Raw genomic sequence first — 18,829 nt, 5'->3', positions numbered from 1 at the left:
AACGCACGGTAAAATTACGGTACATCACTTTAATAAATCTTTGGTGATATGTAACCAAAAACTGTTTTGTTTTATTTTTCCCCACACAAATGGTAGTGTATGAATGAACGGGGTTAATCAACGGTCTAGCGTGCCTTACTCACATGATTAATGCACTCCGGGTGTTAATGCTATCGCTGGATGCACTCGGGCTCCGCCCTCGGTGCATCGCTTGCATTATCCCCCGATCGTGCATTAATCCTGTGAGTAACGCACGCTAGACCGTTGATTAACCCCTTATTCTTACAACAACAACAAAAATCTCCGACTTAACGGTTTGTCGTCTGGCTGATGGTGTAGGTAGGAAATGCCCCACCCCCCCCCCCTTCCCACCCAATTGCGCATGCAAGTGTCAAATTCTCCAATCTTATCCCGACAATATCCCACGATTTCTTACATTGAAACAGCCAAACAAAAGCAGACTTCGTGTTGTTATTAAGTGACCCGTGAAACTAGCTGGAATGTTTTGGTCGCTGTTGTTATATAGGTATTTTTGATAGTGAACAAAAGTTTGTTAAAAACGAAAGAACGTTGCTTGCTGTGTTTATTCAGTCGGTTGATCATAAAAGTACAGAAAATAGAATAACAACAAGCCCCCGTGCTAAACAATAACATGCATTCCCGGTTAAATATGTCTTTTTTTTTTTGCAACAATCTGTTTTGGAATCGTAACAGTACTGAAGTTTATTGGCATACCACACGTGACAGTTAATGGCGGTCCTCGGTAGTGATGAAAACTTCTTTAAATACTTTCTGAATGTACATCCATGGTCTTAGTCCCGTGTGGACCCGTTTCTCCAACTGTACATAAATCGGTTTAATCTAGATATGACATAGGCGGTAATAGGCCTGGAGGAGAGGAAGTTGTAGGTATTGGTTGCAAAAAAAAAATGTTTCAAACCAGTGTATAATGGTAGCACTAAGATGTATATGGGTAAAAGAAATAAGTTCATTAAACTGAATACGATGTCTTTCAATGGGAGAGTCGCATTTTCAATACCGCCGTCTGAGCTATCAACAACAGGCCGCGTTAATGGAAAGTTTTTATAAGTGGCTTAGGTGGGGCTATGTCGTCTCTGTAGCATCCACGCTTAGGGCGCATTGCATACAACTGTATAGACACAACGCATGCGGCCACCGGAAGTGTATATCGGCCACAATACTATACATCTGCACAGTCGCATTACAAGCGGTCGCCGTCCGACAATAGTTAGACTGCCACACAGGGTTAGTAAATATCTAATTGTGTCGACTATGTATACTTAAAACAATTTTTGAATGTGCGAAACATCGTTAATAATAACATTAAATAGAAATATTGCCCATCCAAACGATAGCAATGTAGTCCAATGCAGCTGATAGGCCATATGTACCAAATGTACTTGCACATGGGCGGCGATCCGTACTTCCGAGTGGGGGGGGGGGGATATGACCTTTTTGACTATCTAAGCGTAGCGCCACCATGAGTTGGCGCGAAGTGTACAAGAAAATTTGGGATTTACAAACCCTCTAGATGGCCGGAAACGGCACTTCCCAAGGTTTCCAAGTGGCATATACCCAACTTTATAATAGGGATATCATGTCCGAAATATCTCATAATCAGGATCCAAAATACTTTTTTTTTTTAATTTCGGGTGTTATTTTGGGAAAATTGCCCCTGTCAATCTTGTTTCAGGCGCTACGTTAGAATGTTCGAGAGCTCTTTTATATTATTCGATGAAGAAAATGGTCTCATGCAGGCTATTATAGGCCTATACACATGCAATACACAATAACACATAGTTACATTCCTAGGTACCGATTGCTAGGGCATCCAGGTGAAACGTGTATTAAGCATTACCCTGGTAACATGAGATTCTCAGCTGTTCGAGGGAACATGTAAGTGTGTAGGCCTACTAAAGGGCCTAAATGAATACTATGAGGGTGCATATATGTACTATATCAATATCGTGATAAAGATAAAGACTTTTTATTTGAAAAGATCGCACTGCGTTTATGGTAGGCGAGAAATGAAGCTAAAAAAGAGCCGTACATTCACGATGATGCATAATGTAGGCATATAAATATACTTATCCCTGCATTTGGTGGGGGGGGGATATGGTGTATTACATCCCCTCCACCCATTTTCATGGGGGGATATATTCCCCTCCCCCCCCCCAGGATCGCCGCCCATGTACTTGCATGTAAGCTTTGTTCTTGTTTACAACCAACAATGGTGTACGCATGTACACATTTACTGCACATAAGCAGATATTTAATCATGCGCGCATATGCACACAACTGTACCAAGTAGAATCTGTAGATGTTGTAGATTTAACCCAAACCAAATTATGTTTTAAGCGGAGGTGAATGCCTCCGTGTATGAACAGTAGCTCCCTGGACACCTTGTTGAATTACCCCTGTTTGTTTTTTTGCCATACGTTTCTTTCAATGCTGCCATGGGTGAATTGTATTGTTACAGCACACAAATGTATACGGTTGGAAGTGTACACAACAGACCCTAACACCCCCCCCCCCCACCCCCCTTCCGCCAGACTGATACTCAAACAAGACACACTTACACCACCAGCGGATTCCTTCAATTGAATATAGTTACACAGAAACAGACTATATGAAACTCCATAGATATCAAGTGACCCGTGAAACAGAGAATAGCTTTTGTTTCGGGGAAAATCAAGTAAAGCGAAAGACTCTACTCGTTTGTCTTTATTCGTCGGTCGATAATATTAGCAAAGAAGATCGTACAAACATTTCCAGTAACTCTCTTATTCAATACGCTAACTAAGCCTCTTAGTCTACAAAATATACTATGCATTCCCGCTTACTTATTTATTTCTTCATAAAAAATGAATCACCAGAGTGCACTTTGCAGGTCATTTGAAGGCACGACGTTACACCAAAAGTCAGGGCTGAAGAGAGGGGCGGGAAAAACCCTTTTAAACGTCTGTCTCGATGAATGTTAGCAATCATTTTTGTACGACTTAAGGTTTATAGTATAGGCTATGGCAAGTATAGTTTAAATACGTGAACACATTCCAGCGTTCATCGACCATTAAAGATTGATTATATATCTAGCGACGTCACAACCATATCCATAATGTCTTATAAATATTGGAAATTTGAGATAAGTTTTTTCCCCCATCCTTTGAACTAAAATATCGATCGTAATAATTGTTGTTGCAATTTGTTTTTATTTTCATTATTATTGACTAATGTAGGAAACCTCTAAACTATATATAACTTTACAGGTCGCAGTAAAAAGCCCCAATGAGCCTAGGCTAAGTCTCATCCTACCGTTCACTATATTTGATGCCGACAATGTTGAATTGAGACGCATATGAATGTATGCGTCATGCATTGGCGAATAAAATGGTTGATTTAACGAAGATGTAGACAAGTAACATGGTCGTAATATTACATGCATTGCTTTCGATAAAGCAAGATATGTTAAGCTAAAGAACAAACGTTGTACACGCTTTCTTGGAATGTTATAATGTTCTAAGGTCCGAATTAATTGCCTTAAATAAATTATAAGCATTTTTAAGTAATCATAGTATCAGGAGAACCTCTTCTAATAATTCGTGCTCTCTCGAAGAGAAAGACATTCTGCTGACGTCTCGCCTACATAATCCTCGTCTCCATCACTATCATTATAGCCAAATCATTGCACTCTGCTGTGATTTTCTTTGCAATTATTATCGACCGACGAGTAAAAACAACCTGGCTTAAACAGTCTTACGTTTTACATTTTCTATTACGTCCCCGAAGCAGAATGCTGCCAAAGTAGCTATTATCTCAGTTTCAAGGGTTACTTGTTAACTACCGAATATCATGCATTTTGCTCAAGTGTAAAATATTCGATGGAAAAATATCCCTAACCCTAACCACGGGTGTTTGTGTGGTCGCCGGCGGATGGTGTGTAGTGGGGGTAGAGGTATGAAATTGGAGTAGGGGAGTAGTTAGGTTGAGGATTGTAGTACTACTACTGATTGCTAATTGATGTGTGTTACCCAGGTTCTCTTAAATCATGCATAGACTAGCGCATTGTCAGGTTATATCAGTGACCATGATAATTATCATTATTTCAACTGAACAAAATGTTCAACAATGATTGATTAACTCGAGAGAAAATTCCTACTTTTCGAATTCCTGAGTCCGAGTGCGTCCAGACACTTGAGTTCCAAGTTCTAACTTATCAAGCTTACTTAACGGTTAATGTCTTCGCTCGTTCCATAATTTCGCATACTGTGTTACACATATACATAGCTGTACACATAGACACTGTGTAGTTGCCATATTCGAAAGCCAACTTGTAACAATTTTTTTTTTAAACAGATCGCTTCTTGACAAAAAAAGGTAAACACAAATGCCTAGTAATGTTGAAGAATAGAGGCTTGGTGTTTTTAATTAACGTATTATTGAAATACCGACATCTTTTGAACGATTTTCTTTGCTATTATTATCGACCGACGAATAAACACAACCTGGCTTGAACAGTCTTTCGTTTTACAATTCTATTCCCTCCCCGAACAGAATGCTACAATAGAAGCTATTTTTCAGTTCCACAGATCACTTGTTAACTATGGAATATCATGCAGTCTGCTCATGTGTAAAATATTCGATGGAAAAATATCCCTAACCCTTACCACGGGTGTTTGTGTGGTCGCCGGCGGATAGTTGAAGGATAGAATTAAACAGACGAGCATGGACGAAAAGAACCCATTTACCCTTGTCTTCTATACGGAAATTCAGTTCTCTTAGCAACGCAATGTCTCCGATATACTTCATAGTGTATAGCCATGTGTGTGCTGCAACAATGTTATTCACTCAGGACAGCGTTAGAAACGTTCGATTCAACCATTAAAGTTGAAACTTGAAGAGAAATAAGTGAAGCCATTGTTGATACACAAAGGCATTCCCCTCTGTGAAAAAAAAATTCTTTTATCTTTAGGGAAAAGTCGCCCAGGAAGAACTTGGGCAGGAAAACCAAACTACCGAACGACTGATCCGCTCTCAACCCCAGTCCCCTTGCATCGGGACTGTGACTGTGTGATCATCGTCAGGTGCGCATTACCATTCCCCTCGAAGGAAACAGATACTACACATGATCTTAGCCAAAAGGCCGAGAAGCGATTGATTTGCTTTTGGTCGCAAATTGATAGCATTCTGAACAAAGTATGCAGTAATCACTATACACGGGCCTAAGTATAATCTCATCGTGCAGTAAATTTGAATTAGAGGGTTTTTATATAATCATTTGAGGTGATACTAATTCAGTTAGCACAGTTTTATATTTTCTTCATTATCTTAAGAAAACAGAAACTGATTGAGACAAAAAAAAACAGCAAACATTGCACCAGTATACTCTGCATGTCTAAGGAGAGACAATTACTTCGAAAACTTAGCGAGGCTTCATAATATTGGAACATGGTCGTAACGTCACCAAATGAAGAGCCTGCAGATAATAGCCAATAATCACATATGCACACGTATTCAGGCTATTTTAATGCAAAGCTATATATAAGATAGTTAACATAAACATTGAGACAGTTTCATTTGAAATTTACAGAAGTTTCTCCCAACCCATTGTTCTGCAGCCCTGACTCAGTACCGAGTGCCAATATATGATATAAACTTCAAAGTGCACTCCGATGATTTTCAAACAGAAAAAAAAACATCAAATAAAATAAACAGAAATGCATAGTGATGTTAGAGAATAGATCGGCTTGGAGTTTTTAATAAACGAGTTATATTGAGGTACCGACAATCTTTTCAACGATTTTCTTTGCTATTGTTATCGACCGACGAATAAACACAACCTGGTGTAAATATTCTTTCCCCGAATCAGAATGACACAATAGAAGCTATTACCTCAGTTTCACGGGTCACTTGTTATAACTACCGAATATCCTGCAGTCTGCTCCTGTGAAAATATTGCATAGAAAATATCCACGGGAGTGTGTGTGTGGTTGCGGGTGGGGTGGGGTATATTTCCTTTTACCTACAAGGAAAATGACTATAAGTTGATACCGTGTAAGAAGGAACATCATTTTGCATTTTCTAGGAACTTATATGAATTATTGTAATCCTATTGCTCATACATAAACAGTATAGTTTAATTCGTGCCCCAAGTTAGGGATTTCCATCGCTTGCTTTGAACGTTTTGACACAAATTCTTCACAAGCATAAATCGCCGTTTGGTGAAATCTGCTCAAACCATCAATGAAATCACACAGTTGAAAGATAGAACTTAACAGAATTTGAGCAACGAGGGGAGCAATCGCCTTTACTGATAGAAAAAGTCATATGTGTGTTGTAGCAAAGTTGTCTATTCCGGAAAGCATGAGAAACGTTTAATAAACCATTATAGATAAAACTGAAGGATAACCAGTGAAGTCTTTGTTGATAAACAAAAGCATTCCCCTCTGCCGCGAACAAAAAAAATTGTCTAAAAGTTGAGGCATTCCGAACAACTCACTAGGTATATCCAAACAGGTCCATGATAGCTCCTATGAAGCTCTTTGACTCAACAATACTAAGACAGTGATATAGGCATATGTGCACTTTCAATACAATAAATGGAGGGATGGAAGCTAACAAAAACATGCAGTGCATTTACCAGTAAACCATTCAGTGGGGATACGGATCGTCTGCGTTTTAGACGCCACAAAAGTACAAGGGGTTTTAACAGTACCCATGCAACACCCTCTCTTTTTCGAATTCGTGCTCGCTATGCGTGTATCCACGCAAATCCCTCCCGTCTCGAATTCGTGCTTAATATGTGTGTAATCGTTAATTCCCAATTGGCATTTGATGTCACCCCAATTTAATATAGATACTTGAATACATACAAATGTGATGCCGTACGTGCAAGACGAATGAAGTGTCAAAACCTAGCTATGGCTTGTTCTGCTCCAGTTTCTTATTGGGGCTATAGGGCATATAAAATATGAAAAGAAATCATAAGTGCATGTCCATATATGAAACCTCAGACAATCAACAGATAATATTAAATACCTCCTTACATAATAAATAGGTCTATAAATTTGATACAACTTTAAAATATCTCATGAATAGTACATGGCTATGACACATGGTAATTAACACATGAATCACACTTTCAATGATTCATAAAATAAACATTTTACAAGTAGTGGAGGTAACACCTAAGTTATGGCACGTCTGCCTCTAAACATACACAATTGAATTCTAGTAACCACTCATGACCACAAACTGTAAGTTAAAGGGAGTGAAGACTCGCGCACGAAGAAACGTATGATGCCGGTAATCTGACCTAGTTTCAAATGAGGTGTAATAGAAGTGTTAGACACAACCATTGATCCCAGAAAATACACACACAGCTTGCTACCGTCGGTAATTAGTCACTAGTGTACAGTCAATACATGCAGCTACAGTTAATACCCACAACACAGTGTACATAGCGGCAGCGATGGACATCTCAGGTCCATTTTGTAGCAACAAGAAAAAAATCCCCTTGCAAGCAACGGACAGTTAACTTTTTCGGAGGACCCCGGCGGCTTGGGGCGAGTCTTCGATGCATTTAATTTGCATCTCAAGATAAACAATTGAAAAATGCAGATCAAGTTCCTCCGAGATGTTTATAGAGGACATACCGGTACTATGGCATCGTTACATTATTCAAAATATTCAGAAAATATTCAGTACAAGAATTAGATATTGAACCAATAATCTTAATGGTGCATGGGCGCAGCCATTTTGAATACAATATATCATGCACACAAATTATAACGATACATGGGGGCCGCCATCTTAATAGTTGGCGCTCTTTCACGAGAACTTAGCAAGTTATTACTTCATAGACAATGTTAGGCATTTACAAACAGCCCTCAATGAATAAACTTAAGACTAAAAAAATCAAACATGCTATAAAGTTAACATTCCAAGCACCTACTGAGGAATCTGAGAGTGGTTTAGAAAACAATCAATTAAGTAATAAATTAAACATAATGCGTACAAACTCTTCGTAAGCGACCGTTTACGATTAGCCTACAAGCCTATTACAATATCCTTAAACAACAGAGAAAGTTACGTTGTACGTACGTAAAATACTATAGCCTAACGAACACACATTTGAACCGAAATTGTGCTCTTCTTCATGTGAGAGAAACCATTTCTTTACTTAAGATTGGCATTGGATACTTCGAAGTAAATGTTAATAATTACCTTTACAGCTCTCACGTCTTGAAGTCGATTGTTACGTCAAAAATGAATGTATTATAATAATGGTTGCGAAGTTCAAAATACAAGTTCTTCTCACAGTGGTTAGAGGGCGTGTGCAGAAGCAACGCTAAAGGTAGCTTAAATTGAAGCGTGCTCCACATCAAAACAATAGGGACCACTGTTTTAGTGAGTAATATTACAGTCTTACAGATAAACATTAGAGTCAACTGGGCAATGCGCGTAGATAAAGGCAAATTGTCGGGTCATAGTTCAGAAAAGCTGTTTGTTACGGGAAGAGTTCATGAATATGGTTTACGCCACCTTCCCTCACACACACACGTTTTGCCTATCTCTCAGTCATGGTCTTCCGAACATCATGGGGTGCCCCATCATGGGTGATCCCCGAGAGAAGCTACTCAGGAGAATTTCACCGTTACCATGGCAAACGTTGCTATGGCAACCGGAATATACTATTATTGCCCAACTAGTGAAGGAACTACAATGCCCTATCTTCCCTTTGGGACCGATGAGATAACACATCACAACAGCAAGACAATTTAAATGCATGCAAGTACTGTACAGATTGTTCCGTTGGCGTTCCATATAAAACTGCTGCGGTATCCACGTGTGTCGATTGAGATCAACTTATATATTTCACACGTATGTATACACATGTGGCAGTTGCAGACTTTAGTTGTTGATTGCAGTGCGGATGTTGCCCCTCAGCCCTAGGCCTACCACATGTTACAAATGCTAGAAGTACACTTCGAAGTAACCTGTGAAAGGGGCACAAAATAACTAAGCTATTTCAACTTTACATCGTGAGAAAAGGCGATCGCAGAAGAACCATGCTGGCCGAATATCCGTCTGACTATTGTCGCCCGAGGGCAGTTCCTGCAGTGCATGTACAACAACTGTCACCAACCATGAGGTCCATGTTGTAACTATCTTGATTTAGCCTACCGTGGGCCACTTACGCGTAGCGTGTGAACCTACCAACAGTAGGCCTAGGCTATGCATTATTAACTTATTTGGGCGTTAGCCGTATTATTACAGATGACAATGTGTTTTATTGTTGTAAACCTTTGTCTTTATTAAATACATAAGGAATAACGACTGTAAGCTCCGCGGCATTTCGGTCGCTGCTTGTTTTGCAGATGAATAACACATTGCCCAAGCTATTGCAAAGCTCATCGATTAAAAATTAGCTTAACGAGTATCATTTCAAATTCTACAGTAGTAGTAGGCCTAGCCTAAGTGCCATGTGGAAATATTTCTGGTTGTAGGACTAGCCTAGTGTGAATTGGCTGGAAATTCCAGCTATGTTCGTATTCTTCAACTACTGTAAGTTTTTTAACTTAGAATCAGGCCTAGCCTACAATGTCGAAACTTTTCGAAAATTATTTAAGTCCATTCATAGTACTCCCGGGGTGGATGCGCGGATGCGGAGTCAAAATAAAATATGTGATGGTATATGGGGAAACTTTCGAAAATTATTTAAGTCCATTCCTAGTACTCCTGGGGTGGATGCGCAGATGCAGAGTCAAAATGAAATACGTGATGGAATTTTAGAGGGCGTCATACGTTTACGGACATGTACAGACACACCGCGCATCCGGATGCTGGGAAGAGTTAATGAATGGCCCTGTAGTCTATAATTGTACCTTTTTTTTTATAGCCTGCGGATAGTACCATAATTACTACCGACAAATAGCTTGAACATTAAAATAGATGATGCATGGTATAGCCTAGCCCTAGTAGTAATAGTATGTTTTACATTAGGTATAGCCCAGATCTTATCCTTCCCCAAAATTGTTAACTTACCTAACGTAAGACTGAGGATTTATGTAGTAAAGTGCAAAACTAGGGCATAGGCCTAGATGTAAAACACTTGAGGGTTTGCATCGAAGCGAGTCAACCAATATGGCAATAGATCATATAAGGGTGGTTTGCAAAAAGATTCATGATTCTAGCTTCAGCTTAAATAAAACAGATCCATTTTTACAATTTATGAACATTGTTTCTCTTCATATTTTTTTCTTGTTTATGTAAGAAAATGATTTAATTACTAGATTATTTCAATATCATTCTTTTGTGTCCCATCAGTGACTGGTCAGCAGTGGAACATTTGCCGTCAGGAGAAAAATTGAGCATGTTGGCGGCCGGCGAATTTTCTAATATGTTATACTATGAAAGGTACTGTATTCTGTTACCACCCTGATGTAAAAAATGTCTCACCATTTATCAATCCAAAGTTACCTTAACTTAAGTACTTGCAGAAAATGGGTTTCGTGGCTGTGGAAGCTGGTCACTTCGCCCAACTGCTATTCCGACCAACCTTACCATTTCCTCCAAAATTGTTGGTCATTTGATCATTTCCCCCAACCAGTATGGTCATTTCTCCCAACCTTGCTGGTTATTCTACCAACATTGATTTAAATATTATACTTCAATATAACGGACGGGGATACTTCTATGGGTTTGGTCAATTTATTAAGAAAACATTCGGGAATTATTGACGTTACTGGATATGTACCGAATATTAAGCAAACATAAAGTTGTGGTTATAGTCGGTAGGATGTATCAGTGTTTTAGGGGTAAGGTTTGATAGGTATTTATGGAGATCGATTCCCCTTTGTTTGAATATAACATTAGATTTACACTATGTAGAACTAGATTTACATCTAACTGCTGTGAACAATACCCTTGAATAATGCCTGGCGGACTTGATAAATGCTTGACCAAGATCAAAATACATCAAATTGAACTAGTGAAGAAGAAGGAGTGTTATTATTCTGACTGAATATGAGTAAAAAAATAGTCGGTTGAAATGACCAACAAGGTTGGGCGAAATGACCATGCTGGTTGGGCGAAATGACCAGAAAGTGTGGCTGTGATAGTCCCTCACTTTTGAGTTTTTAACCAGAGTGGTGAATAGTGACTGCTTTATAATTACTTGATTTAATTTAATTAATTAATACAACAAGTAATTGGTTTTTGCTCCAGACAAAAGAAACTTAGTAACTAAACATGGGAGTTTGTGTTTACTTGAAGCCAGGATAGAATTATCTATATACATATATGTCATCCTATGGGTTAAATTTTGTAACACCGATTCAAGAAAAGTATTTAAGGTAATAATAATTTGTGACAGGTTGCAGGCATTTGTAACAGAATCACACCCACCATTGTAATGAACTCTGTGCGAACACAGTTTGCTGTGTATTTGACAATACAGGTAACATGAGTGAGATGGGGTTTCCAACTAACCGCACAAGAGAGTATTTTTATCGTCACAATGAATTAATCGTCTTCGTTTGGAATATACAGATTTAAAGCCCCCTTGTGGAGTAATAAATTATCACTCAATAATGAAGATGTACTGTATCTTCTTGCCCAAAATTTTGGCTCCATGCAAAGTTGCAGAATAAGAGCGATTGAAAAATTTGAACCAAGATACAGTGTTTGATCATTATTGTTCTGGTCAAGACTATAAAACATTGGAGACTAGAATGCTTCATATGCAAATGGGCCAAAGCTTGGGGTTATATACATCGTCATGATAACGAAAAAATAAGTACCATATCTGAGCAAAATGGGGATTGTTTAGTAAGCGATTTGAAAGTAATGGGGCGTTAAGATCGCTAGAGTAAGTAGCACCATCCGCTTTGTTTGTAGTTTCACCAATAGCTACCAACTTTGAATTGGTGCAATATTAATTAATCAGCAAGTAATTAGTGAGACAACAACATGCTGCAATGTGTGGTTGTCATTCATTATTCGCTGACAAAATAGTTTTAATAAAAGGAAGAAAAAAGAAACTCACTTTACTATCCAAAGTTTAGAATCCTAGCTCAGTGGGAAAACAGGACTGTTTTGGCCCTCTTGTTACATGTTAAAGGCACAATGTGTTACAAGTTTACCAATGACAGGTGGTGGTCAATGCTCTGTAGTGTTTTGTGAAGATAAAAGGTTAGCAGATGTGAGCTTTTCCGCCGAAACACAGATATTCTGTTTGTTTTTTTATCCCACCGTCACATTTTTTTTTCTGTAAACTTCTGTGATTTTGTATGTTCTAGACTTGCACAAATTTTCACACATTGGTGTCAAAAAAGAAAAATAACACCAACATTGTTTCACCTACTTGGGATATAATATGATCTTTGATCGATTGTTATCCTTCTACAAAAAAAAACATTCAGTACTGTGTCGGTATGTGGATGAACCAAGAATTTCAGGACAAAGATATGTTCATGCATAAAAGAAATATACCTACAGCAGAAGCCCACACAAAAGACATTGTCCATCATCTGTATGGTCCAGTTCATATTTGCACGCAGCCTGTGAGTTGGCCTAGACTAGACAGCTCATTCTGCGATCACTGACTCACTTTCAGAGTTTTTTATTTGTGTGTAGAAGTCAGGCTCATGTCTGACTTGACTAAATACTGGAGTCTATTTACATACACTGTAGAGCATTCAGGTCAGTAAGTACTGCAATACAAACCTCAATGGGAGCATAGTAAGACTCTTGGCACAAAGCGTGTGCAGGCTGTGTGTTACACCTGTATTTGTCGTCATCTCATCCAAATGTATGCTGTTTTTATATACATATACAGGGATGTGCCTATGCTAGGCGGCCTTGCCCAGCACTAAAAATTACCGCCCAGCACCCAGTCTTAAAAATCGTGAATCCCGCCTTGGCCGCCCAGCACTATTTTCATCTAAAATCATGACATTCCTAACAATATGTTCAACATAAATTGGGCCTAGCCTATGCCAAAATCATACAGACTAATAATTGCATCAGTTATGTGTTTGTGTTCACCATGCTCATTAACCTGTCTGTATTCTGTGCGTGTTTTTGTCCCTTCTGTAATACTGTTACTTGTCATTTAGCCTGCTAGGATCGAAACGTCAGGCCAACTTACTTTTACACATTAATTGATCTGCAACAGAGAAGCATTCTGGATTGAATCTTCATGTAATTTGTGTACTCTCTGCCCGCAGATTTCAGGATGGATGTCTCCATGGACTACTAGAAGATGAAGACGATGATGATGACGATATCGAGGACGTAGCGTACTCGGCTTGCACCCTCGAGGAGACAATCTCATCAGAAGGGGGACTGTACTACGAGATCCAGTCACCAACAAGGTCTCCCGATATAATCTGCGGTAGCGATGACAGCGACTACCTGCACAGTACTTTTATGAGCTTATTACCGGAGCATCATCTACTTGGCGGTGTGTGTACAATATTGGTAATTAGGGGTGCATTCAGGAATTGGGGAGGGTCTACTCTTTTTGCAGTTTTTTTTTTTTTGGTGGGTGGGGGGGGGAAGGGACACTAAACGTGTGCTGCAAACATTAAGTTTGCATGCTCAATGCCCTGTCTCGAGGATAACCATACCCCTCACTGTTTGCGCCGCACTTTCGTAGTGTTTTCATAAAGTTGCACACTCTCTTTCCAATGTGACTTGAGTGAGAGAAAGAAACTATGTCAATAATGTGATCATACTGGGAGGCTGATAAAGTAAAATGTTTGTTATTAAAAGGATGTGGCTTTTGACCTGAAGGTGCAGAATAATACAATCGATTAAGCTTTAAGCCAGAATATTCACTTACCAAAAAACACAAAAGTACACTTAGTTAAGCTACCTTAGAAAATGATGCTGTTTGCATGAGTTGTTGAGTTTTGGGCCTGGACTGAAGATCTTAAAATGATCACCATCAATTCAGCCTTACTCTAGCCCCCCCCCCCCCCCCCCTTAGCCCATGATTTGCTTTTATCTATTGATTTTGCATTCGGTGACTTTGCAATGCTCCTTCATATGATAAGTGAACCAATCTTTCAGTTTATTCCTCTCTTTCTGATGTATACATAATATCGTTTCCCCTTCTTGTCCGCCTACCTTTCACAGAAGATTTGCCTCTAATGCCTGACTTGGTTCCTAAAAACCAGAATCCTCTGAGGGAAGAAGCAACCAGCGTTGATCACTTAGAAGAAAAATTACCTATCGATGTTTCCTCAAGGAAGCGTAAACTACAGGGTGTTGCTTGGTAGGTCCTAGAGCTATCTCGGTTGGCTACTTAAAACTTCAAAACTTATAATATTGTTTTCTTTTGTTTTACAAAATTCCTTCACGAAAAACTAAGATCAGTATCACATCCTAGTAGGATAATTTGTCCCAGAACAGGATTCTTTTTTTACAATTACAGTTGCGCCAGTCCGGGGGGGGGGGGGGGGTATTGAGCAGTAAAAACTTTGTCGTGTGTGTGTTCGTGTTCTTGAATGATTTATCTGTGACGATAAAGTGATTTGCAAATGTGGTGATGCGATATCAGCAGTATCCCTACCTCCATGCCCTAACGTATCACGTCTCAGGGTGAAATATTTCATGACAATACAGTACAGTTAGTCTCAACCTTTGGAAAGGTTCTTTTTTTTAAAGTTCCTCATGTGGACATTTTATGTAAGATTTTAATCTGAAGGGAGAAATAGTCTCACAAAGTATGTGAATGACAAATTTAGCATGTAAACTGTTAACAGTACTGGTATTAAGTATGAGTCCATTTGATCATGCTCTATTAATTGGTAGGCATTGCCCGCTTTGTTGGTAGTTTGATTGATAATTACTAGCTTTGAAGCGATGCCAGATGAATATGCATGAGTCAGTTACAGAGACTAGTCTTGAACTCTTCTCATTTCTGTTACTATGCTGACATTAACTGCAGATTATAACTATGATAATAACAATATTGGGCATTTAGTTACACTATTCATAGTAAACCATATCACAGCGCTTACAAGTTATATTTCCCCTGCTCAATGATAACCTGTCCCAGAGACCATCCCTCCAGGCGGCAACAGTTATATAATGCACCCAATGACAAGTTACCTCACAGGTACCCATTTAACCCCTGGGTGGAGAGAGGCAATTGAGATAAAGCATCTTGCCCAAGGACACAACGTAATGAACTAGGCAGGAATAGAACCAGCAATCCTTGGATCACGAGTCCCATGCCTTAGTTATTTCATTTTCTATGGAAGGGTAAAAGTCCTACTCATATGGAAACCAGGTCTTGGCTAACAAACATTTTGTAGGTTAGGAAATATTTGTTGTGACACAATTGGAGGGTTTACCATAGTTCATCGAAAAGAAAGGGTTACAGCTTTGGCGAGTATTTATGTATTTATTGCATATTTATCGTATATTTATTGTATATTTATTGTATATAAATGTCTATATATGTATTTATTTATGTATAAGTTATAACTTTGTCCAAACCGATCAGAAATTCTGGCACTAAAATTTTGCATATCCACATGATTGGGGAAATTCAGACATATTGCTTCCCTAAACTAGTGTAAACCAGCTTAGCCCAGATATATCGTGTGCTCGGTCGTATATCGGTACTGGAGGGCGAAGACAACAAGTTCATAAATGCTCTCACATCGGAAGATAACATATCCTATATGTTTTATTCCTTCAGGAAGAATTTATCTCAGAGAGAAAAGCAAGAAACGGTTGAAGAATTACTAGCAACGATAAGTTACACGCTTGGTCCGAGGGAGAGGTTAGAAGTTGCTAGGATACTGGATACAGATGGAGATATATCTGGTGTCTCTTATGTGTTATCGATAGGTAAGGTTTTCGTCAGGAGAGATGTGAGAGAAGAAAGAAGGCAAAACAATGGTAGCACCCAAAAAAAGAATCCATCCTATGTTGGCCAATGAAAAATGTTTCAATATCAATCAAATGCGAGAATAAGTGTTTTGGTGAAAATTATATGATCATATTCTCACCGCACATCACAACATCTACAAAAGACAATTCTTGCCACTCATTTGCCTTCATGCTTCTCCCGTAATATGTCGTGTGACATTTTTGCACTCCGAACAGGCTTGCTGCCCTCTCTCAATGACAGACAAGTTTGAAGGACTGCTAGAGTAACTTGAAGATTCATAACTACCAGTGGTGTCTGCTAATAGCCCACTGGACTCTAAAGTCTTCAAACAATCTTAAACATGTAAAGCTTACACATTGACTTCTGGTGTCTAGTTAAGTTTTCTTTTATAATATTTTTTTCTTTGGGGGTGGGGGGTGCAGGGTGTGTTAAGGCAATAAATGGGTTGTGTATAGTGTAGGGGTGTGATTTCAATTCATGGTGATGCCCTGTTATATCTCATTTCTTGGAGAATGTATTTTTCATTTGTGACTCCCTTCCGCCCTTTTTTTTTTACATTTACAGCTTACACATTGACTACGAGTATTTAGTTTACGGCTTTATTATATATTTCGTTTTTTTTGGGTTTTTTTTGGGTGAGGGTGGGGGGAAGGGTGGTGGGGTGCAATAAATAGGTTGCCAATTTCTTACTTATCTGTAGGGTACATATATTTTTTTCCAACCTTTCCTTCGTTTTTTTTTTATGATAGATCCAGAAAATCTTCCAGAAGAGAAGGTGACTCTGATACAGAATCTATTAGAAGAAGCCACAGACGATGCTAAAACTAGAGACTGGAGGCATATGCAGCAAGAAAGGTCATCCAAGGTCAAAAGGGAATCCACTAGTAAAGGAATCCTTCCAAAATCCAGAATGCAGGTACAGCAATAGGCAAATGAATCACATTGTTGCTTTCGTTCTATGAGACATTTCTGATGTATTTCTACTTTTCCAGACTTCTACTTAGTTTGTAGAAAGGGAAAGTAACCTTTGAGGGAAGGGCGGGGGTGGAGTGGGGGGACATTGGGGAGGCTGAAGTTGATTGCTGAACAACTTTTGTCTTTCTTTTTTAATTTATTTTTCTGCATACTTGTGCAGGTCAAAAGGATATATCCTTGCACTATTTTGAATGGCTAAGATTAGAAAATTTCAAATTAACACATATAGTTGGAGGTTGTACTGTGTGGTTGAGATAATCAACTACATCTCTTTTTTCCTTTCCTGGATTGTATCCAGAAATCTGGAAATACTCTACGAAGAAATTTATCGAGGTTAACCCGGGAGAGGCAGAGGAAAGAAGAATGCAGACAAGATAATAAAGAAAAGAAAAGTGGCTTCTTTGAGAAAGAACAGGTAAGTTGCTTGTTAAAGCAGGAATGAAAATTAAAGTGAGAGCAACATCAAAGTTCCCCTCCCCCACCCCCCCCCATTCACCACAACCAATCAGAAACAGCTGGTTACTTTAATTCTCAGCTTGGTAGTGCCCATCTGTTGATGAGAACTTTCCCATTACTTATGAAAGGTACATGGTGCAATAATCTGTGACTTCATGTATCAAAAATCGTCCAATCTTTTTCTTCTCCAGCAATTTGGAACTGTTAACAATATCCAATTGATATTAGAATATGAATGATCAGATAACCATTTGAGGTAACTTCACTGTCAATTCCCTCCCTCCTTGACCCCTCCTGCCCTTAAATGTCGTGTGACATTTTGCACTCCTAACAGGCTTGCTGCCCTCTCTCAATGACAGACAAGTTTGAAGGATTGCTATAGTAACTTGAAGATTCATAACTACCAGTGGTGTCTGCTGATAGCCCACTGGACTCTAAAGTCTTCAGACATTATTTACATGTAAAGCTTAAACATTGACTTTTGGTGCTCTAGGGTAGCGCTTTATTATGTATTTTATTTGGGGGTGGGGGGTCAAGGTGTGTGAAGGCAATAAATGGGTTGTGTATAGTATAAGTGTAGGTTTTTTTCACTTTGTGATGCCCTCTTATTCTCATTTCTTGGAGAATGTATTTTCATTTGTGAATGGTGTGCGTATGGGCATGTGTCTGTGTGTATATATTAAGGTTTTGATGATCATGCCTTTTGCACCGTGTACCCTTTGTTTCTGCAGTTTCAGTTGATGATATGAAATGATTGATCATGTGATGTTGATGCTGCTCAAGTTTGTGTTTCCTTTATCTTGTAGGTTATCTCTCTATACCAAGATGGAAGCAGTGACGAAGAAGAAGTTGATATACTCGAATGAGCTTAGTTTGTTTTATTACTTCTCGACCTATGTTTAGTATATATTCTACCATTAATTCCAACATGAAGCCATTGGAAGAAGCCTTACAACTCACAATAGAAGATATGTTTATACTTTAGCTTGACTACCGTTTGCAGAATAAACTGCAAAGAAAAATGGGGTTGGGGGATGGGGGGGGGGGGGAGAAGTTGGGTTGTGGAGAGAGATCTTTCATTTCTTAGTTTAAAAACCACATGATATCATATACCCTTAAACGGTCAAATCAGGTCACTGGTAGTTAAGTTTAAACATTTTCATGGGGGTTTCAGGACTTTGCCAAATCTGTTGGAATATCCAACCTGGTAACAGGTTCCCAGAGATTGTTCAACAGCAAGGCTCCCTGTCCGAGACATGTCACTAAACTTGATCGTTAAACAATAATTTGGCTAGAAGTATTGCTGCAAAGTCTGGTGAAATTCGTTGGTCTCTATGATTTAGATATAAGTTCAAGAGTCTACTGTTCGAAACAGAGTGATACTTTTGAAAGAACTTATGGCTTTATCTCACGCTTCATCGTCGATAGCAAAGTTGTCACTGAGAAGTCACTAGAACTGTAGCTATG

At 38.9% G+C, this 18,829-nt stretch overlaps 1 protein-coding gene and 1 pseudogene across 2 annotated transcripts; one reads left to right on the top strand and one right to left on the bottom strand.

Annotated features, from left to right (window-relative positions):
- Positions 1-5,097: 5,097 nt before the first annotated feature.
- LOC139983923 (U2 spliceosomal RNA) lies at positions 5,098-5,173 on the bottom strand (annotated as a pseudogene).
- A 3,735-nt stretch (positions 5,174-8,908) lies between these two features.
- Positions 8,909-18,649, top strand: LOC139982781 (uncharacterized). Of its 2 annotated transcripts, none has more exons than XM_071995872.1 (8): positions 8,909-9,181; positions 10,348-10,437; positions 13,251-13,486; positions 14,164-14,302; positions 15,737-15,888; positions 16,681-16,847; positions 17,205-17,321; positions 18,169-18,649. In XM_071995872.1, the coding sequence occupies exons 1-8, from the start codon at positions 9,090-9,092 to the stop codon at positions 18,226-18,228; spliced, it is 1,053 nt and encodes a 350-aa protein (XP_071851973.1). In that variant the 5' UTR covers positions 8,909-9,089; the 3' UTR covers positions 18,229-18,649. The 2 variants fall into 2 exon arrangements, with proteins under 2 accessions (XP_071851973.1, XP_071851974.1); XM_071995873.1 differs by having other exon boundaries at positions 8,910-9,172.
- The last annotated feature ends 180 nt before the right edge of the window (positions 18,650-18,829 follow it).

This window comes from Apostichopus japonicus, chromosome 16 (assembly GCF_037975245.1).
Source record: "Apostichopus japonicus isolate 1M-3 chromosome 16, ASM3797524v1, whole genome shotgun sequence".
NCBI lineage: Eukaryota > Metazoa > Echinodermata > Holothuroidea > Aspidochirotida > Stichopodidae > Apostichopus > Apostichopus japonicus.
The sequence above is the reverse complement of the archived record's forward strand: the minus strand, read 5'-3'. Positions and strand labels throughout refer to the sequence as shown.